A 22,671-nucleotide genomic window follows, 5' to 3' on the forward strand; every position below is an offset into this window, starting at 1 on the left:
TGGAGAGCCAGTTCTCATGTAGTCTTACCCATGCTGCCTGCTGGGAGTGATCCCCAAAATCTGCCAGGAGCCAAACTCCCAGTCCATGGTATGAGAAGGATAACTGGCACGGGCCAAAACCAGACCAAGGACAAATTTAGCAGCAAAATTGCTCAAGTTTGTTTCCAGAGGCTGTTTTATTCAACACTACGGACACAGCTGTTACTGCTAACTTCTGTCACTCCTCAGCACATGGTTGCTTTTCTATATTCAATAGATTTTATTTTATACCTGCGCCTATACCATAATAACTCTAGTGCTGTGCTTGGGATGTTAAATTTCTGAATATACTGAAGGCATTTGCTCTTCCTTGTACAGGCGGGGTCAGGTTCTGTGCTGTCATTTATGTATGCAAAATGTTCTATATATACTGTATAACTAATTTTTTCTCTAACACTCAAAGTAACTAAGACAATAGACTTGCAAAGTTTTGCTGGTGGAGGTGGATCATTGTGTAAAAAATTTTGATACTTTTACTTGACCTTAGAGAGGACACAAGGAAAATTCTTTCTACTCCCTTCTATTTGCAGTGAGAGACAAACTAGGGTTAATTTACCTGATGCTCTCTTAACCTCAGGAAGAAAGGTTTGGTCTGATTCAGTTTGCAGAGACTAATTTATTCAAATCAGCTCCTTAAACCCAGATATTACACACAATACATTTTTTTTTCAGAACTAATCATGTGTTTAAATTAGCGGGCAATGTTTTCCAGCATAGAACTCACAGAGTTTGCACACTGCAGCTTCTCGTGCATCCAGTAACTTGTCCTTTATCAAAGAGTCAATCCTCTTGTGTCTTATTGGCAGTACATGATGTGCATCGATTGTGGACAGTGGTCTATTTAATTAGCTAGTTTGTGTGTCTGTGTGAAAAAAGGCCACAGGTACCAAAACCAAGAGATAACAAATATTGCCAAGAGCATCTTCAATTTCAGTATTCTCTTTATCAGGCTCTGAATTTAAATGATCTGCTCTGGAAAACAGATGATGAGTCCATGTAACTACAAATTAACACAATGAAAGCATGCTGCTTATAAATGGTGCTTAGCTCTTCAGGTTGGTTTTGTTTGTTTGTTTGTTTTTTCTCATTCCACCACTCAAATCTGTCTTGGAGAGCCCAGGGTTTTATTTTAGTAAAAATAGTGCAAATTGAGTGATCCATTGTATTATTCCAACTACAGAAGGGCATTTCTAAGATCCATACAAACTGAAGCCTATAATGAAAAGTGAAATACTATTAATTTAAAATGACAGCAGTTTATGCCAACTTTTAGCACAGCAAAGGTTCAATTTCTCTTACATATAATACATGTTAACTACTGAAAATGTAAGAGAATGAAAAACAGATCTTAAGTGTTTAGTAACTTAATGAATAGAAAGATAAAATTCAGATACCTGTGTAGGGTAAGATACAATTTGAGGGGGCATGAGGACAGAAAACATTGACATAAAGTCAACAAAGATCTCTCAAACCAAAAGACACACTGAAACAGACATCATAAGTCACATTTTTTGAAAAGTGTCATGGCTAGAATCAAATGCCAGTGTAAAGTAAAATAACTTTTTTAGCAAAGCTACACTGAAAACTGCCAAGTTCTCAGCGGAACCCAAAAGTTGGAACATGTGCTAGTTGAAGGCCTGGTAGAAACATTTTGTTAGAGCAGAGAATTATTTCATAGCAAAGTGCCAGAAATCACTTGGATTCTTTAATTTTTTTTCTTCCATATCAAATCTGTTTTAATTTTATTTTTGGGACCAGGGAAGGGGGAGGAATAAGAGTAAGAGAAAAGTATTAATGGATCAAATAATAAGAAAGGAGGAAATATTTGCTTTAAGAGAACAGATGAATTAGCCTCACATCCTTCCTCCTTTTCTGGAATAGATAAAGTCAGGGGCAGTGGTGTTGGGAAACGTAATGGGTTAAGTTCTGTTATATCATCAATGACATTGGAAAGATGAATATGGAGTGGTTATTTATCAAATATTTTCCATCTCAGAAATCATGGTCTGCATACCGTAGCCTCTTGTGCCTTCCATGACTTTTCCTTTATCAAAGAATTCATCTTCTTATGTTTTACTGGCACTATGTGATGCGTATTGATTGTAGACTGTGATATGTTTAGTTGGGTTACTCATCTCTCTGTGTAAAAAAAGCCCCCAAGTGCCAAAAAAAAAAGAGAGAATAAAAAGACCTGAAGCCTCTTCTTTTTTTCCCGAAGAACTTGTCAGCATCCATTGAATTTGAACATTAACGCCAGGGCTGAATCTGAACAGTAAGAGCATACCTTCTCATACCTCTGTTAGGACAGCAGGGAAGTCCTTGCTTGAGAATGCCAAGAAATCCAAAAGGAAAGAAATACAAATTCTTGGAAACAGGCTCATTAGTGACTACTGAAGTTGACTCAAACTCTATCTGAGGAAGCCCATGAGTCACAGCCCATTTAAGCTGAGTGGGTATAAGTTTTCCTGTTTCTTACACAGTTCTTTTGGTTGACAGGTGATGACTTTGAAGTAAATGACTGAGTAAAAGTTAAGCAAACTTATTAACTTTGGGTCCAGCATATTTCTGATTGGTTGTATTTCATATTTTTAACTACAGAATCCCCTTCACCTGCAGATGAGTTTAGAAAACTCACTGAGTTCTGATGCTGATGTCACTTTCTCAATCCTTGCAATGAACAACTGGTATAATTTCAGCCTGATGCTATGCCAGGAGGAGTGGAACATCACAGATTTTCTCTTCCTCACACAACAAAGCTCCAAGTTCCACCTGGGATCCATTATAAACATCACAGCAAACCTCACTTCAACCAGTGACCTTGTGAACTACTTACAGTTTCACCTGGAGAGCATCAAAGACACGACGTCTACCATGGTCATGTTTGGATGCGACATGGAAAAAACACGGAGGATTTTTGAAATAACCACCCAGTTTGGTGTGATGCCTCCAGAACTTCACTGGATTATTGGGGATTCACAGAACGTGGAAGAACTGAGGACAGAAGGTTTGCCACTCGGTCTCATCGCTCATGGCAAGACAACTCAGGCAGTCTTTGAGCATTACGTACAGGATGCAATGGAGCTGGTGGCAAGAGCTGTAGCAGCAGCCACCATGATCCAACCTGAACTAGCTCTTATTCCAAGTACAATGAATTGTATGGACACAGATGAAAGGAATATGACTTCAGGGCAGTATTTGTCAAAGTAAGTTGGTTTTCTTTTTTTAAGCTAAAATTTGATATACAAGAGAAATAATTTTTCTCCCAGTCCCCACCATTCTCAGTGGCTTAGCTATCGTGGTGGTATGTGCATTTGTTTCAGTATTTCCTCTTGCTTCGTTACTTCTGGGCAAATAATAAAACTTTTAACTTAGCCACAGAGGGAGATTAAGCCAGTTGTGGAAGAAGACACTGTTCCACAGTAGAGATCATATAGTAAATATAGGCTAGGCTACAGACTGTGCTCTGAAAGTATCTTGTATTTATGTTTATGCATGTAAGAAGGAGAAATCAGGGCTATTGTCAGATTTTCTGGTAATTTGAGAAACCTGAGAGAATACAAAACACAGTAAGAATATTTGCTCTGCCAAAGCCATCAGAGAGTATAAAAGCAGATGCATAGCCCTCGCTAGTGTGATTCCACAGAAAAGAAACAAAAAAGATGGACCTTGACCACCTCATAGGCCACTTCTGCTGGTGAGAGCGCTTAAAACTACAAAGTGCTCCCTGTAGCTTGCTGTGGAAGGCTCCTCGTTCAGCTTCTGCTAACGCTGTTCCTGTAGACCACTGCATGTCACCACACTGGAGTTACTCCCAAAACCCCTTGAGGTTTCATGTCTAAATATGTTCTGGTATTTAACACATGAGAGGAAAAATTGCATGGTTCCTTTTGAAAGCAAACAAAAAGTTCCATGCGCAGTGTGTGAATTCATCAGCTGGTTTACACCCAGTGACTGTTGCATGTTTTTGCCCCATTACACCTGATTTTCAGCCTACAGATTTTGTTGAATGGAGTTAGGATAACAGTTCTTGAAGATTTTTGTATGTTTGTAGCTTTTTTTGAAATTATATCTGAGGTGTGTTTCCACAGCAATGTAGCAGCACTGCTCGAAGCACAACCCTTTTGAGACCTTACCACTTCCTTAGTCAGCACTTGTCCATAGCTTTGGGGTCAAAAACCCTCTGTTTCCAAAGAGTGAAAAAAGGCTTGGGAGTAAATACTGCACTGGCTTGCAATATCCCCACTGACTTATTATTAATTGATATTAATTATTGATAATTACTAATTGATATTATTAATTTTGTCTCATTATTCTGGGTATTTTGACTAGATGTTACCTAAGTCCCTGAAAAACAAAACTCAGCAACAGGCTTCTTAAAGTAACAAATGTTTGAGGACAGTAGTTTTACGAACAGACTTTTAGAAGGTTAAAGAAGGGACAAAGAAATAAGAAAGCAAAATTAAAGCTCTTAAATGTATTCCTGCAAAATATTTCTTCATCATTACTTCCTACAGAAAGCTACTAGTTCTTTCATGAACCGTGACTCCTGTAGCTTCTGTTATATTTTGGGAGGCAATATGCAATTTCACGTCTATGAGATTTCTTGTCCCATCATCTCGGTAAAGGTACTATGGGAAAGAAAAAAAGGGTCATACATTTATCCTGCGTTTTCCCTAGGCATCTGCTTGTGGACCCTGTTGAAGACAAATTAACAGGTTAGGTAAACCCCTGTCCTGAATCGCTGCAGCTGCTTTTATAGTGTATAAGTGAGACAGACACCTGATGGCCAGAAGGGAGGTGTTAGCAGCATGGCTGTTAACTCTGAGTGGCACCTGTAATTTCTCAGGTGTGAAGCCACCGGTGAGTGGCTTAATTACGGCCAGCCTCATCCATTGCAGTGAATGCCACTGGTGAATGGCTTAATTATGGCCAGCCTCGAGTGCTTCTAGGCAAGCGGCGTGCCTCCAAAGAGGAAACCTACCTGCTGCTTCATTGAGTGTTGGCTGCTGTGGGCGTTCTTCTGTCTGAATGAACCCATCTGCCTTGACACGTAGCCCCGGAGCTGCAGGATGGAGAAGGCAGGGTGGCAGGGAGCTTTGCCTCCCTCGACTGCAGAGTGTGGTTAAACAGTGTTCCCACGAGCTGCCACAGCTGACACCTGAGCTTCCATCACCAGCTCGTACATCAGCTGTGCAGGCACATTAAATGCCACCCAGGAGGAGAGTAAGGATTGTGAGCAAGACCGAGATCTGGTCGGTGGCAAAGCATGCTTTTATGTGTCTGGATATGGACATGGACATGGATATGGATGTACAAACCGCTGGAGACTACACTGTTGTCAGTCTCCACCCGTACATCCCTCTTGCAATGGGATTGAGTCCCTGATCTATTCCTGACTGCTCGTGGGAGCATCCTGGTTGACGGAACAAGGCATTAAAAATTCAGAGCCTCGTCTTGGCTTATAGCTTTAGTTAGTCTTACAGAATTAACTAGTCTTGCAGCTTTAACTCTGCTTCTCGGGTAATTTCAGCAGCCTCCTATTTCACAGAATCATAGAATCATATGGGGTCAGAAGGGATTTCTGGAGATCATCTAGTCCAACCCCCTGCCAGAGCAGGTTCCCCTACAGCAGGTTGCACAGGAACGTGTCCAGGCAGCTTTTGAATGTCTCCAGAGAAGGAGACTCCACCACCTCTCTGGGCAGCCTCTTCCAGTGCTCTGCCACCCTCACAGTAAAGAAGTCCCTCCTCACGTTCAGATGGAACTTCTTCTGTCCAAGTTTGTGCCTGTTATTTGCTTGTCCATTCTAGTTCTTGCCTCTGGTAAACTTCCCAAGAAAGATGTGGAATTACCAAGCCACCAAGCCTGAAAGAAAATGAGATAATTTAATTAAATTATTTTTAAAGGTCCTACAAAGGTGTCACTGTTGGAGTATGGTAGTGCTGCTAACGCTCTAATGAGCAGTTCTTACAACAAACACATGAAAAACAAATAAAGCTGGAACAAGCAAACGACACACTTTGGACTCATTGATCAAACTGAGGTGATGCTGTTAAATACAGCTATCACAGCCTATTGGTGTGATCATCAGCTCGCACATATTGACATAACATCAAGGAAGTTCATTCAGCTGCCAGCCTTGACTATCTGGCCCTTCAGCTTCTGAAGTCTGTACCCATCGTCTTTCCATACAAATCCCTGCTGGAAAGATACTGCTCAGACGCTGCCAGACAAGTGCAATACTCTGCACTTGTAATTCCCAGAGATTCACGCTAGAGATTGCTGGCTTAAATTATGCAGTCAGATCCTCTTCTCTGTTTCCTGAAGCTACTGAGAGAGGGGGTTTTTTACGTGAAGTCCCTGGCACGGGTTTCACTAGTGCCGCATACGGCGTATGCAAAAGACTAGCAGCCAGAGGCACTCGCCTGTAAACCAAAGTGTTGTTAGAATCTATCTCCCACATGGTTCCCCTCATTTATTTTGATTAATGTTCTGTCACCACCAAAAATATGGAACATGCAAATCAGCTGCAAAAGTAAGCCACTAACTCTGTAAGGTAGCGAAGTTGTACATTTAAACGCTACTAAATCTCTCAAGTAACTGCTTCTAACACAATTCAGCCACAGGGACAGGTACAGAGGGCTCGATTCACCCTCATGGGCACACTTATTTCTACAGTGAAAGTCAGAGAACACAGTGCATAAATTCCACTGTTCTCGTTCTAGGTGCAGAAAATAAATCTAATGCATTATTCCATAGCTTCCTCCACTCCCAAAGCACCTGGTCTGCAGTGTTCTCATATCCAAGTCAGGCTGTTGTAGCAACATGGGGCCAAATTCATCAGAACTTGGCGAGTTTATTCCATCTGAGGACTTGTCTCCCTCAGTTTGGGCATTTTGTGAACTGTTAACACCGTTTTCCACACTTTGACAATTTTTTCAGAAGTTTGCATACAAATCCTTCTAAACATGCAGTGGTTTTGCTGCTATTGTCACAGAGATGGCTTCAGCATAAAAGCCCAGCAAGGCTTGTAAGTAAGAAGTTGCACAATTTTTTACAAAGACTGAGAAGGTGAGATAAAAAACAGATAAGTTTATGGGCACATAAACCTTTTTTTAGTGCTAAAGATTACCTTCCCCTATAAATTTTGTGTTGGTAGTGTTTACATACACAAATATGCAAGTACACCATCAAATATGGAACACAGGGTTAGGACTGATTAATGAAGTTGCAGTATCATTTAGCTAACACTAGACTACGTAGTAAAACTTTTTAAAAATGAGAACCACATGTATGCATCTGTCCCATTTATTAACACCTGTGTGTGTTTTTAGGTGTAATTTTCAGGCCCGGGTTAACACATGGACAGGTCAGTTACTTTTAACAGTATTGGCTGTATCCTCTTTCTCCAAATTCAACCTGCTCAAAATAGACTGCATAAGAAGAATTTTGAAGCCATCTCAGAGAAGACTGTCACACACACAACCACACTCAAAACTATATTATTTAGTTTTTTAAATTTACCATTTGCTGACGACAAAAACTGATACCATCTTGAGATATACACAGCCCAGAGTTTTACCTGCTAAAACTCCATCAAAAATCATCAGAAGTAATCAAAACAAAGGGTAGAGACCAGGCAGAATTATGTACACACACACACTTGCTGTGAATTTAGCCTTTTCAAATCAATTTAAGGTTATTTTTTATCTGCTCCAACTATTGATAAACAATTAGCATTGCTTAAAGTTTATGTCTTGCTTATTGAGGCCGGAATGACAGCTGTAGCCTTTATACGTCTTTCAATACTAGCTCTCACCCAATTGCCAGAACAAATATGAGGTTTTTTATTCTACTGTGACAGCTGAATTGTCTGTCTTCTGAATGTGTCTCACTGAAAAATATGTGTCTGAGTTACCTTAGACTATATTAGCAGCAATTTCACTCAATTGTTTTTAATGGAATCACCATGCTAAGACTTATACAGTCTTAGGGTCCCTCTACAGCTCCTGCAAAGTGCATAACAGCATTCTTACTGCCAGAGTGCAGTTCAGCTGGTTATGGTGTTTACAGTAAAAAGGATTATCTCCCTGTAACACCTATTTCCTGCTCAGTTCCCTGTGCCTTTATCCAGGTCATTTTAACCACTGCGATAATTACTTACCAGAAGCTGAATTCAACATACAGGGAAGACAACTACTAGCAAACATTGCCACTCAATACAAAGGAAATACTTACCTTTATTGTGAGTATCTGGAACAGTTAAAAGCCCGGAAATCTCCATGCAAAATGTGCAGTGCAAAACTGGCACTCTTCATGAGATCTGCCAAATGTCAAAATTGTACTTTAAAGAACATTACTGTTGCAGATATTTTAAGAAACTTTTTGTTGTTGTTAAGAATTGCCCTGTCCTAGGGCAACCATCTTTCACTGAGTCCTTTCCTTGATTCTGAAGTGGCTAACAGTGATTTACCAATGCCAAATTTGCATTTTTGAGTCCAGATTGGTTCACTTCAGAGTGCGTGAAAGCTGTTGACAGCACTTCAGTAGCCTCTCTTATGTAAGCTAGATCTTACTGAGATTACAGGATTTTTCTTGGAAGGACATTTCATACATATTTTCCACTCTTGCATTTTCATACATATTTTTATCTAGGAAACTGACTACAGATCTGGTGAGTTCAGCTTACAACTAACCTATGTTTCATTGGTTTATGAGCAAAGGTAACTGAAAAAAATGCTGTTCTTTCATTTTTTCTAGCAAATGAAAAGAGTATCTTTCCTGAAGAGTTTTCATTTACATTAGATAAGGTATGTAGAAGAGCATTCCCAAATTAAGTGGCTTGTTCATCATGCCACAAGAAAGCTACTAATAATCCAGGTGTTCAACAGCATCCTCAATCTCTGAAACATAACATCATGATGCTTGCATATGCTTTACCATGATGACTTCAGTTGTTTGCTTCTGATTACTCTGCCTTTTCCCTCCAACAGGTTTTTAGCCAACACAACTTTTGACGGTCTCAGTGGCCACATTAAGGTGAAAGGCTCCTCCATCATCAGCTCAGAAAACAACTTTTTCATCTGGAATCTGCAGCACGATCCTGTCGGGAACCCGATGTGGACTCGTCTGGGGAGCTGGCAAGAAGGAAAGATAATCATGGACTATGGGATATGGCCAGAACAGGCCCAGAGACATAAAAATCACATGCAACACCCTACCCGGCTGCACCTCAGAGTGGTGACTCTCATTGAGCATCCATTTGTCTTTACAAGAGATGTGGATGATGAAGGTCTTTGCCCAGCAGGGCAGCTGTGCCTGGATCCTTTGACCAATGATTCAGCCGTGCTGGATAGCCTATTTGAAACCCTTCAAGGAGGGAACGACACCGTTCCCATTGAGCTGAAGAAGTGCTGCTATGGCTATTGCATTGACCTGCTGGAGAAGCTAGCTGAGGATATGAATTTTGATTTTGACTTGTACATTGTTGGTGATGGAAAATACGGAGCCTGGAAGAACGGCCACTGGACAGGGCTGGTGGGAGACCTTCTTGCTGGCACAGCTCACATGGCAGTGACATCCTTTAGCATTAACACTGCCCGCAGCCAAGTGATTGATTTCACCAGCCCTTTCTTTTCAACCAGCCTGGGCATCTTGGTGAGGACCAAAGACACAGCAGCTCCTATTGGAGCCTTTATGTGGCCACTTCACTGGACTATGTGGCTGGGGATATTTGTTGCTCTCCACATCACAGCTATATTCCTCACCTTATATGAGTGGAAAAGTCCTTTTGGAATGACCCCCAAGGGAAGGAATAGGAACAAAGTCTTCTCTTTCTCCTCTGCCCTGAACGTCTGCTATGCTATCTTGTTTGGAAGAACAGCTGCCATCAAACCCCCCAAGTGCTGGACTGGAAGGTTTTTAATGAATCTCTGGGCTATCTTCTGTCTGTTTTGTTTGTCCACATACACAGCCAACCTCGCTGCTGTCATGGTAGGAGAGAAGATCTATGAAGAGCTTTCTGGAATACACGACCCAAAGGTAAAGCATGTCTGTTGTTATTAACTCAGCCTTTTCTTCTTCCCAGTCAAAATTCGCTGCTGCATAATTTATGGTTTCTAATAAAATCAGAAAGCAATCTGTGTGGAAAACAGCAGTTGCACTACAATTAGTTGCCATCTGGCGGCACTTCAGTAGGAAAGTTCAGTGAGAGAGGATCTTTAAACATCCATGCAATCATAGGGGGGATTTCAAAGACTGAGGGTGAGGAAGAAGGTGAAGGATTTTGGTGTTGCCCACTGCAGAGAAGAAAAGTGGCTTCTGCGTGCAGATTAAGGCTTAGGTTTCAGTTCTGAAGTCCCTTTGGCTGTAGCTGTTTTGATCAATCGGATGACTTGTGTCTTCCTGAGACCTATTCAAACAAAGCAACCCCACAGCATGAAGATAAAACCACTGATGTTCCAGGTAGGATTTTGCAAGTTTTTCACAGGCCATAGCAGTGCTTACAAAGGCGTCACTGACAAAATTCCCCACGAATGCCAAATCAAATCGAGCAGAACTGAAATCTTTTGAAAAATCCTACCTTCTGCATCAAAACCGTGGAATTCACTTTACAAGTAGTCAAACATTTGATTTGCAGTGTTGTTTCTGTTGCAGAACTGTCATGGGAGGGGATGAATTATGTTGTAGACAACCCATCTGCAAATAGCTCAGACTTCCTAGTACTTTTTGGTAAAGCAAGGAAAAATGTAGAAGCAGGGCCACCTCCACCCACTCTCTCCCCCACTCCCAAGGGGAGATGAAGGGATTGTCAGTTTGAATTTAAGTCCAGTCATTTTATAAGACTATTCTGGTTTTATTTGCCACTAAGTAGTAATGATCACGAAAACATACCTACAGAATGGGTTGTAGAGAGAATACATGGCTGCAGGTGACATGAGTCTGACAGTCACCCTAGGGCACAGGGTGGCAACAGCAAATTTTCCATGTTTGCTTGGCATTTTCTCCAGTGAAGGTGTGATTGTATTGTCCACAGTTTTATACTCATATGTGCTGGCATATAGCTTTGAAACCACCCACCATTAATTTGTCTCAGGTGACTGAACTGATGCAACATAATACCACTGGAAAAAGTCATTTTTAGAACTCGAGAACTGAACATTTATTTTGCTTTTGTAAATTATGTAAATAAAGGTTACATATGTCCCTCCAGACAGCAAAGGCTCCATCTGTTATGTTAGTAAACCTTGCATTCAGACTAACAACCATACAGCTTTGACTTTGTGAGTGCGACTTCTGACTCATTTCATCCAACGTTATCTAGATTGTTTCTATTAAAAATATTTTGAGCAAAGAACAATACTTTTTATGGTTAGCCTGAGGCACTCTAAAATTGATTTATGGCTTAAAGCAAATTTCTACTAATAATCATTCTTCCCCTCCCAGAAAAAAAAAACAAAACATAAATACTACATCGATAACTTCATAAATTTAAGCTACAAAAGCCCAGGAATCATGTATTTGTTTTATTCAGAGCATTCTGATTAAGCAAAGGAGAGCTTTTGGCTGAATTTCCCTGGCTCCAGGCATATCTGTGTTACAGTCATTGATTGTTGTGTGAGCCATAATATTGGCTTGAAAATGAGGTTAGTCCTCTAGTCTTTGCCTGGGCATCACCTAATCCATCAAATCAAATTGCATCAGCTTACATGGTATTTTTCTGCATCATTATTGTGACCACACATGGAGTTCCTAAAACAGGTATTAGGAAATTCCTGCAACTGCAAGAAAATGAAATTATTCTAAAGCTGCGCTGTACAGCTCGGCTGTTGATTTACAAAATTGAGCATAGAGTCTTGAAGCATATCATGTGCTGCAAACACAGGTCTTAGTGCTGATCAGAAACACTGATGGCTCATGGTTAGTAACCTCAGTTATCCCATTAAATCAGTAGCATTACTGGCCTTTCCTAGACAGGCACTTCTCTGCTGCATGGACTAGATCTCAGCTTCTGAGTAGTTACCGGTTTCCAACATGGGAAGTACGACAAGCTAGATTTTATGGAAGGGTATTGCTTGCCATTGTGTCAAATACAAAATAGTTTTGTTTACTTCATTCAATCATTTGCCTCCAAAGTCTTCCTCCGTAAGAGTACTTACAATAGAAAACGGACTAGTTTAACCTTTTCTCACACAAAGCCTCAGCTGTGCCCTTTCAAAGTTGTCTCTAAGACTCAAAGCTTAGGTTTAGGAAATGTTTGGAGTGCAATAGTTGCAGAGGTACATACACCACTTTTTGGTTAGTTACTTAAAGGGTTTTTATATGATTTACAGATTTTTATGGGGTTTTTTTTCCAGATCTGCCTACCTCTTTCTTTTCAGTGGTACAGACATTTCAAAAAGAAGGCAGCAAGATGCAGAAATAATCTTTTTAATATACTTTTAAACATTCTCCTGCTGCTCTCAGGATACATATGTCCTTGTACTGTGCTTTTGAAATGTATTTAAAAAACAAAGCCCAAAATAGAGGAGCAACCTTCTTGAGGCAAAGTCAGACATATCATTTCTTCAGGCTGGCAGCCACAAACGGTAAATCCCATCTGAGATTGCAAACAGTCAGGAAAGAAGACAAGTTGGGATTTTTTTATTTTTTTTTTTTTGCAAGATTGGAAACCTGGTATCTAAAGGCAGTATTCCCAGGAATATCCATGCTCTCTCTTCTGAATAAAAAAAAAAGACAAGGTTAGATATATCCTGAACAAATAGCATCTGCCTTTCTAGGCACATTCATGTTACACCAGTGATGTTTAATTTACCAAGCAGTACAGTGTTTTAGCAGTTGCTTTTTGCAGTTCAGCAAAGGAAACATGGTCTCTCATGTTGCTGAAGCCTCGAAGGTACAACATTTTCATCTGAAATCAAAAGAAAACAAGTTGCTGTACAACCACTAATCACAAGACAAAGCGGAATATGGAATTAGAGATATCTCAGTTAGACCTTTAAATGCACTAATGATGTAGAAGTAGAAATAAGGGAATAAAGAAATATCATCACGGTGCTGAAAGGTGAAGCAGCCAGTGAGGCAAGACAAACCAGAGCAGAAGGCAAGCAATGAGAGGCAGGAGATTAAGTTCTTGGAAACCTAATATGTGTTTTCCATGTAAGAATCTTTCCCAGGGTGGGTCAGTAAAGCCAAACATCTGCAGCCAATCCATCAAAGCTAGCTACTCCCTTTACTAGGTCACATTTCAGGTCACTTTTTACAGTGGGAGCTACAACATAGCCAGTGAATTGCAGAAATATTAAAGCAATGTCCTGCAACCTTAAAATCATACTTTTCTAAGGCAGGGGGAAGTTTTGGGCCATAGCTGCCCCCTCTCCCTCATTTTCTAGTCTTACACATTTTAGACCATTATCTCTCGCGAGTGGAAACTGGCAGGCACAGCTTCTGGGGAAGGAACTCACTTGGACGTGTTCGGTCTGCTGTTTGAGCACAAGAGAATAGCTACAGGATGAAAGTGCCATTTACCCAGATGAAAGTTGCAGCAGTGTCTTCATTCCCTCTTAGGAAGTTCACTACACTACATGGCAAAGAAGTTGCAAAGCTTGTTTGCAGGTAGCAGAGGTAGAGACAGAGGAAAAACATTGTGTTTGGATCATTTTATACTGCTTTTATCCATTCTCTCATCTGAATCCCAATGGCTTATTTCAGTTTCTCTCCTAGTGTCGCATCTTTGGATGCACAAAAAATTACAACATTCTTCTTTGTGGGAGTGCTTGGCAGCCCCGGTAGGCTGTTGTCTGAATTGACTTCTTTACAAGGTCAGTCATTCAGCCTACAGGCATGCAAACCAGCAGCCTGCCTTTCATCTGGACTAATCATTTGTCCCACCTGTAACAGCCTGGAGAGAGCTGGCCCGATTCCTGACATCTCCCAAACCTGCTTATCACCTTGTTTGTCGTACAGCTCCTTGGTGATGACATTATACTCGGTCACAGCTGGAAAAAAGCACAACCCAGTTTTTATCCTTTGCCAGTGCCAATGCATATTTTCACGCTGTCAAGAGTAGGCTGCAATAGGTGACACCTTGGACCAGAGCTGGTGCTCAAGGAGCATGTTGGTACGCAGATGGGGACAGGTCAGTCTAGGACAGCTGACCACTGCCATCTAATCCTGATTTCACCCAGAGAAGCTGTGGATGCCCCATCCCTGGAGGTGTTCAAGGCCAGGCTGGATGGGGCTTTGAGCAACCTGGTCTAGTGGGAGGTGTCCCTGCCTATGGAAGGGGGGGTTGGAACTGGATGATCTTTAAGGTCCGTTCCAACCCAACCCATTCCCTGGTTCTATGATTCTGTGATCGATAGGTGGTTTAATTGCATTTCAGACCTCCAGCATACGCTGCCTCGCAGGCACAGGTTCAGCAGAAAAGGGACACATTGGTAAGCAGGGGTCTCCGGGTAAAAAAAGAGAATTTACTACCATTCTACTTCAGAAGCATGTAACTTTGTGGATGTTGTCTCTTTTAGCCAGTATTATGACAAATAAGACTGCCCCATTTTGCATTTCAGTTTCCAGTATGGTTTCCATAAAGTGTTACTATCAGCATTTGAGCAACCTAGGTCTTAGTGCCACAAAAAGAAGAAATTATCTGTAATTACATAGCAGTATCAGTCCTTTGTTTGTCCAGTGAGCCTGCAACTAAGGCCTGGATCCAGTTAAACTCTTCATTATGAAATCCAAAAACAGGGTCTTGTATAACAGGAGCTCCCCTGGAAGTGTTTTGGTTTTTTTCATGGCAAGGGGACTTGAGGCAGGGACTTCACTTTCAGGCTTTGAATGCAAGAACACGTGTTCGAGAAGGACCATAAAGTCCGGACTGTGTTGAGTAGTTCACTTTATCTGAGGGAAAATAATTGTGGAAGCCCAGGGGACAGAAGAAACTTTTCAGACGTGCCACAAAGAAAGTGTACAGCAGCAGAAGCTGAGGAGCTGGGCAGATTTTTCGTAAAGTGGTCCAATGACTAGCCTTTCTTTCTGGCAAAGGTGCCATTCTTTCAGTAATAAAATGTTGAGCTTTTCAGGTGCTATCAGACCATTGCCACTTCTGTGTCAGCTGTCTGATCTTCTTTGCCATGTGTAGGATACATGTGAGCAGCTCTGCCTGTTAATTTACAATGGTTATATTTTTACTTCTCTGGATCACTCTACCTTCAGCACACCCTTTGACAATGGCAAAGTTCCTTTCCACATTGTATTTTGACAGAAAATATTGAACCTATTGAGATTCATTTAACAAAAGTTGCTACACTTGTGAATCCCACCATCAGAAATTTCATTGTGTTATCTCACCTGACTTTACAAGTCTGCAGTGGAGACAGCATGTATGATTTACTTTGTCTAATATGCTCTTACAGCCAGTTGGGAGAAGCAGGCACATTGGGCTGCTGTTGAAGACACTTACTTCAGGACAAAATCACTCAAACCATTCGCTGACAGCACCTACCTCTCTCATCATGCATGATGGTGTACTAGCATGGCCAGCACTGGTGTCTCACAAAGACCGTACGTGCCCCAAGGAATACACCAGCCACTGACAATCACTATGACAAGCCCCATCCAACAAGTCCTTTTAACAGCCTTGGTGGGCTTCGTGATTAGGTCTCAGAAATCTCTGCTTCTCTTCCAATCTGCTGGCTGAACACCTGCTTTTATGAGCTGTCTGTCTTTTTTATTGCAAAATTAAGCATTTTGAGCAATCCAGACAAGATATTTCTGAGATTTTGTTAGTCAGGAATTGAATGTGTACAATAACCCAGATTTTTGTTTCTAGATTTAAAATATAAAATGTGAGGGTGCAAGCTCTCATTTCTGATTTATGAAAGTCTCAGTTAATTTAGAGGCCTTATGGCCATTGTTATGTCAATTTAAAACTCCCTGTTGCATGTATTAAAATAGTCCAGAAGTACCAACTGGGAAGTGACTACAGATGAGCTTTAGCAATACCAAACCACAGCAAAGGAAAAGTCCAGCCTCTGTAGGCCTTTTTCATCATTAGAGGCAAATTCAAATACCCCTGCATTTAATTATATTTTCCCTTAAGTTCAGCAAGCTTTAGAGTGAGGCCATAACTGTTGTGTGTTTATTGATAAATTTTCTTCCTGAAAAAAGGAAGCCTTTTAAGAATTACACTGAAGATAATGCTCTTAACGACTGCCATGGTCTTTCACTGCAGCAACCTAAGACGAATCATTATAAGGAGTGCCTTATTTACTTGCACTGCAATGTATTAAATATATAATGAAATAGCATGTGTTTAAATACGCATTCAATGCATTAAATTGTAGAGAAAAAAAAAAAAAAAAAAAAAAAAAAAAAAAAAACAAGCAGAAAACTTGGTGGAGTTAACAGAACTCTTATTGCTCCCTTGGGGTTAAGTATCTGTATAGAACTGCAGGATTCTTTTCTTTTTACAATTAAAAGAAGTTGGCTCCAAAAGCTATAGAGAATACACTTCTGTGCAGGAAGTCATTGGACACAGAAGGTCATGACTGACAGCATCACAGCCTGCTAATTAATACATGGTGCTTTTCTGACTGTTAATGAGTCAGTGAAGGATTTGAACTCAAGAGGACTTTAAGTATCACAGAGATCAAAGTGAAAAAATCTCATACAAATGAGAAATTAAGTATCAGACTCCAATCAGAATAAAAATGGGCATTGCAGAGCCATCTCGTACAGGAATGAAAGACACCTGCAAATTATGGAGGTGAAATCTTGGCTGCTTTAGCCTCTGTGTACAATTTATGGTGGTGAACACTTGACTTGTTTAGCTTCCCCATCACCTTGTTAAAGCTTTCTTGTAAAATTATGGCTTTGGAGGTCCAGAATCTGTCTAGTTCAGATTTTTATCATTCCGATATCCAGTTTATCAGACAATGCACTGCAGTGTTCTCCAAGTTTCCTTTTCCATCAGGACCTGTGTTTTTTATGCCTTCCTGCCAACAATTACCTTTTCGGTATCCCTGCATATTAACCCCTACTGCCCCAGGTCTTCACCTACATAGAATGCCTTGTATTGTCTCCTGTTGTCTTGACCACTCTTTACCCCTCACCATGATGATTGTTTGATCCAAAGAATGTGGGGGTGGAAGGGAGGAAGTCCTACTTTCTGCATTCCATGTGGTGCAGGTCATGATGGTTGTTCTTTCAGCACTAGGAGTAATTAATGAGTTTTAGTGTTTTCCCAGCTGTCTTTGCATGAGTTTCTCACTCTAAAGCTGCAATATACTGATATATCATGTTGTTTAAAAGAAAAGGGAGCCCACCACCAGAAATAGCAACTGTATCATAGATGGTGCTCAGGCCCTTGCAAGAAATAATGTAAGCAGAGAAATATGAGGAGAAGAAGTTCCTGAAGTAACTGGCAAAGAGGAGCAGAAAATAAAGAAGGTGCATAAGGTGGATCTCGTCACCTGGCAGGCAGAAGATCATTGTACAGCTGACTTAGCAGCATTGAGAATATTTATTATTGTTCACAAAAGTCACAGCCATTGTGCTGTGTAAACAGACACCTAGATACTGGCCTGGCCCACCTTCCTAGTGATAGAAGTCATCAGTCAGCTCCAGGACTGATCCCCTGGATTTCAGGGATGCCAAGGCATCAGATCCCTAGAAAAAAAGTAGAATCATAGAATCATAGTATTGTCCAGGCCGGAAGGGACCTCCAAAGGTCATCTAGTCCGACCTCCCTGCAGTCAGCAGGGACACCCCCAACTAGACCAGGTTGCCCAGGGCCTCGTTGAGCCTCACCTGGAATATCTCCAGGGATGGGGCCTCAACCACCTCCCTGGGCAACCTGCTCCAGTGCTCCACCACCCTCACAGTAAAGAACTTTCTCCTGATCTCCAATCTAAATCTGCTCCCCTCCAGCTTAAAGCCATTGCCCCTTGTCCTGTCACTACAGGATAAAAGTAGTTTTAATTGTGTACTGTAAGATTTGACTGAACACCAGGTGAAGGAAAATACTGTTGTCCATCTTTCACTGTGTAAGAGGCCAAGGCATCCAGATGAGCCCATCATTTTTCTGCCTACACTTTGTGCTTAACACATGCCTTACTGTTCCAAATGGATTCCAAGAAGAAAAAAAACAACATTTGGTTCCAATGTCGGGTCTGTAACAAAGGACTCCTGATTTACCTTCATTTGATGCTTTTGAACCAAAATCCAGTAGCAGATAACGTAGATAAGAAATTAAGCCTGTGCTGGTAGACTTCCACGTTACGCAGTTGGAAACCTTTTTATCTAGTCACTGGTGATCCATTTGCAACACAAAACCATTGTTTGTTCCTTTTCTGGGAACTAGGAAGTGGTAGGCTTGCCTCATGAGTTTAGACAGTGCCACCACAGAGGATTGTGTTCAGCCCTGGTACCTGGGGGACATCTGCCATATGGCCAGGGACAGGAGGCCTGGCAGTGTCACCCTAATCAACCAGCAACAGCAGGAGCAGGAGGATTTTGTAAGAAAAAGGATTTGAAAGATGATCGTTTTGAAGGTGAGAAAGCTACATACACTATCAGCTACTGTCACTTTAGGTTTCTCCCTCCAACCCCGAGCTGATTGTAGAGTACTGTGATGGCTTTTCACCTGCAGATCTGGGAGTCGAGATGGAAGGACGAGAGGGATTATTTAACCAGAAATCTCCCCTGCCTCTTTGGTAGTTTGAGCAGGTATTCAGCCAAACAGCTCTCCTTCCCTTGCTTCTAATTTGAAAGGGACTTCACCTGCATTAGAGGAACATTAGCACTATTTTACAGGTAGGAAGCAGAAGAACATGGTCGATGAAGTGGCTCAGTCTGGAACATTTTTACGGTTGCTGAAATACAACTGGAAACAGTGATCTATTGCATATTGGGAATTACATCCTCCACCCCCCATCCCCCCCTCAGTCTATCCATTTTTCCTACAGTAATTTACACTTACTGTGTTGCTGTTCTCAGCTCTCCCAGAATAAATCCTAGCTAAAGGATCCCTCTGTCCAGAAAACTCCTAAGTGCTATTAACAAACAAGGATAAAGACAAATTTAAGTTCATACCCACTAGAGTTCTCTTCTTATGCTGCTTTTTGCACTAAAATACTGCCCAGGAACTCAATCAGCAGCGCAGTGTTCAGAAATTAACCTGCCTACCACAGACTAGAGACCCCAGTCTCATCCCTTGGCTGCACAGCTTCTGCAGTGTAGAGAAAATCTTATAATTATTTATTAGCACTCACAGGGGCAGTGTCAATAAAGAGGCTTTATATTTTTAAACAGAGATGTAAGTCATATTTCTTCTCATGTACGCTCTTGTTGCAATGGAGGAGAATGAATTGTCAGTACTGGACTGTGCATTTGTTTCTGCTTATTGACTTCAATGCAGCTGTAAAGATTTATGCCAACTAATGACCTAGCTGAGTTGGATTCAAAGTGACAAGATTTAAACAAAATCTGACATTCTCCTGGCAAGCCAAGAATCAGCTCCACTGACACTTTTTGCAACGAAGAAGGGAAAGGGAGCTTTCAGATACATTCTGCATACACCATCTCCTGGAGGCCCTGGGAACATCTCCACCTCCCAAGCCTGAACACATGGGACAGTTTCTGAACAAAGCCTGCACTTCCAGAAGTTCAGCTGTGAATTTTCATCTGCTAAAATTTGAAATTCATGTGCTTCACTGTGAATAATTTTCTTTTCTTTCATCTCCCCCCGCACCCCATAAATATTCACTAGTTAGTTTTCAAAAGCTCTTGCAGATAAGTAGGGAAAAGACCATGAACAAAGTTATTTTTTAAAAAAAAATTGTTTGTTTTGTTCCTTTTTCCCAACTGCAATTACATTTGTTTTATTAGTAGGTCATGAGAAATCTGTTAGCAGATATACGACCACTTAAATATATTGGTTACATAAGGCAAGATAAAATGCTACTGCTTCATATGCTGAAGACAGAAGACTTACTGCAACAGATCTCTAAAAGCATGTCAGTTCTTCACTGCAGAGCCGACCACTTAATGCTACCCCTCTCCAGTGATTAGCAGCAGAAACTGAAGGTTTTCAAGAGTCTGAAGCAGTTCCCTGGCAGCGATCGTGCTGACACTAACAGCAGTTCTGCTGATGTACGAATGTCCATTAAGTACTACGCTTGGTGCTACACCAGCTAACCAGCACTATCATGGGTCAGACCTACTGAAAGCTTTTGATAATAACTTTACCTTTCAGAAGTTGTTAGTAAAGTTAGGAAAGTGTTTTCAGCCATGTTCCCCCTTTCTATAACCTCTTAAAATTAAAAAACAGTATTGTAGCTGGTGGTAAAAGCTGAATCCAGGTTAACTCTGCATCTGTCACCACTGCACTCCGCTGTATACTGGGTTGCTCTTTTCTCCATGAAGAGTAACTCATGGAATTGAATTTTGGAAAGGACAGGCTAACTGAATGCATGATGAAATCATTTCAATTATTTGAGATGCCAATTAGAAATTGAGTTCCTAAAGCTTTTTTCTTCCAGCTAGCTATCAAGATGCCTAGAATAGTTCTGAATAGGATTCAGTGAGGCAGTTAGTGCACCCCATAAATCAAGTACTGGGAAGGCATTTCCTAGATTTCAGTCACTTCATTGCTTATAGAAAATAGCCATAATTTCAATTCCCAGCAGTTGCTCTGTTTAGATGTTCCTTGTCTCTTCACAGCTCCCAGCAAACTCAAACTCCACAGGATCAGAAAGCAATATTGTATTGCCCGCTTTTTTGGAGTTGAGACCAGCTCTTCACTGCAGTAGTGTTCTGAACACCTGGGGTTCTTACTCACTGCAAAAATAAAGGATAACCAAGTGTGATGCAAACCTCAAAGTGACAGTAGATGTTAACAACCAGCTTTGCAGCAATGAAAGGTTGTACAGAAGCCAGAACCTGCTAGAAAGACCTCAAAACCCAACAACTGGACTTCGGAGTATGTCAACGTTAACTTCTGGCAGCAGCTCAAGCATTTTCAGTTTTAAATCCCAACTTGCCTAGGATACTTCTATGCCTGAGTTTTTCCAAGTTTGAGTCTAGGTGTTCTCAGCCAGGCACTGAATGCAATAGCACTGTATTACATAAACTGGAATGTGCCAAGTAATGCAAAATCCCTGACATTTAGGATTGTATTTTCCTGTTTCTGCTCCTGTGGTTTTATCACACGGGTATTTTCATGCATAATTGGCACCCCAAGCCATAGAAGTATGCAGATGCCTAGTTCTTCTCAACATCTTCCCAAATAAAACAAGTTCTCCACTTCCCACTCAGCAGATGTTTTAACAACAGAAGACAGAAACCAAGAAGATTTAGAAGTAAGGTGCCAAGCCAAGGGAACTGGTGGCTGCAGTATTTGCTTTTGGCAGCAAGCACCACAAACATCATTTGTCTACTAGCACAGTGCTATACAAGGTATAGAAGGCTTTGAGAAGTCCCAAAGCTTTTCCTGGCACTGTCAGAGAAGCTGGATGTTCTGTAAAGCTCTTGATTTTCCTTAAACTTTACATAACCCTCCTGTCTCAGTGCTCACTGGACCCAACAACCATTTCACCTCCTCGGCACTTGGAGGCATTTGCATTATCCCTTGTTTTCTTACACAGTGTAAGGAAACATTACCCCTTGTTTGTTTTCTTACCCATGGTATATTTTCTTAAACAGTGAGAGTTGTTCTTGGAAATACCAAGAACATGGCACAGCCCATGTGTCCCACAGTAGATACTGTCCTTAGAGGTGACAGGGACAGTATTGATACTCCAATTCCAGGAAGCGTACTCGCTTCCAAAGTTCTTTAGCCTTTCTCCTGCACCTCCATCCTGCACTTCCCAGCACCTTTTCCTAGTCCTCCCTCCCAAGAGCTCTGTCTTCACAGAAGGTGGGTCATCTTACTAAAGCATCTGTCCCTGACCTATACAGCAAGGTCCTCACACCCCAATCCTGTGAAGTCAGAGGACTGATTCAAGATGACACGTGCTCAGCTCCCCCTGACACTACATCCCTCTGCTGTGAGGGCTCTCATGACCACCTCTTGAGTTTGCCCCGTGTTCTAACCCAGATCCAAACGTGAGGTCACCACGTGTCTCACAACTTCATGTGCAAGAGCTTTCTCACAGTAGGCTGAGGAGACGGTTCTAACAATTTAGGATGCGCCTAAGTAGTGTGACCATTCATGGTATACACCAGTATATAAAACTCGGTTTACTGATATGAAATCCCTGATCTCCAGTATTTGAGCTGCAAAAAATGATGTTGTTAGCTACTAGAGCTTTCCCTTTTTTGGGGAGAGCCACTAACCAGTAACACTATATGGCTTTTTATCCCCTGGAAAATATTTGGTTTTAACTACTCCGTTGATATATTCGTATACTCACTGTTACACTGCCCAAGCTGTTGGTGCTCCTCTACTTCTCCCACTCTGCATCTTGGCTGGTGCAGCTTGTGGTTGGCTGTGGTGCTGCAGTGGCCTTTCTATCTAACATTCAATGTTAGATAAACACTGATGAGTCCCACATGTGGCAGCAATGCTTAGCTCCAATGCACTGCGTGGCAAAGGATGCTTGGTAGTACAGAGTTAGCCTCCTGGCTGGCTGA

The 22,671-nt window shown here is 41.4% G+C and overlaps 1 protein-coding gene across 1 annotated transcript in view; it reads left to right on the top strand.

The window, feature by feature from the left end:
• GRIN3A (glutamate receptor, ionotropic, N-methyl-D-aspartate 3A) overlaps positions 1-22,671 on the top strand; it is a 76,101-nt gene that overhangs the window by 28,076 nt on the left and 25,354 nt on the right. The window contains exons 3-4 of the mRNA XM_014952011.1: positions 2,638-3,242; positions 9,033-10,080. Of these exons, the coding sequence (XP_014807497.1) occupies positions 2,638-3,242; positions 9,033-10,080 (1,653 nt within the window). The remainder of the gene's footprint in view (positions 1-2,637; positions 3,243-9,032; positions 10,081-22,671) is intronic.

The sequence above is a fragment of the Calidris pugnax genome, unplaced genomic scaffold, assembly GCF_001431845.1.
Source record: "Calidris pugnax isolate Ruff unplaced genomic scaffold, ASM143184v1 scaffold216, whole genome shotgun sequence".
NCBI lineage: Eukaryota > Metazoa > Chordata > Aves > Charadriiformes > Scolopacidae > Calidris > Calidris pugnax.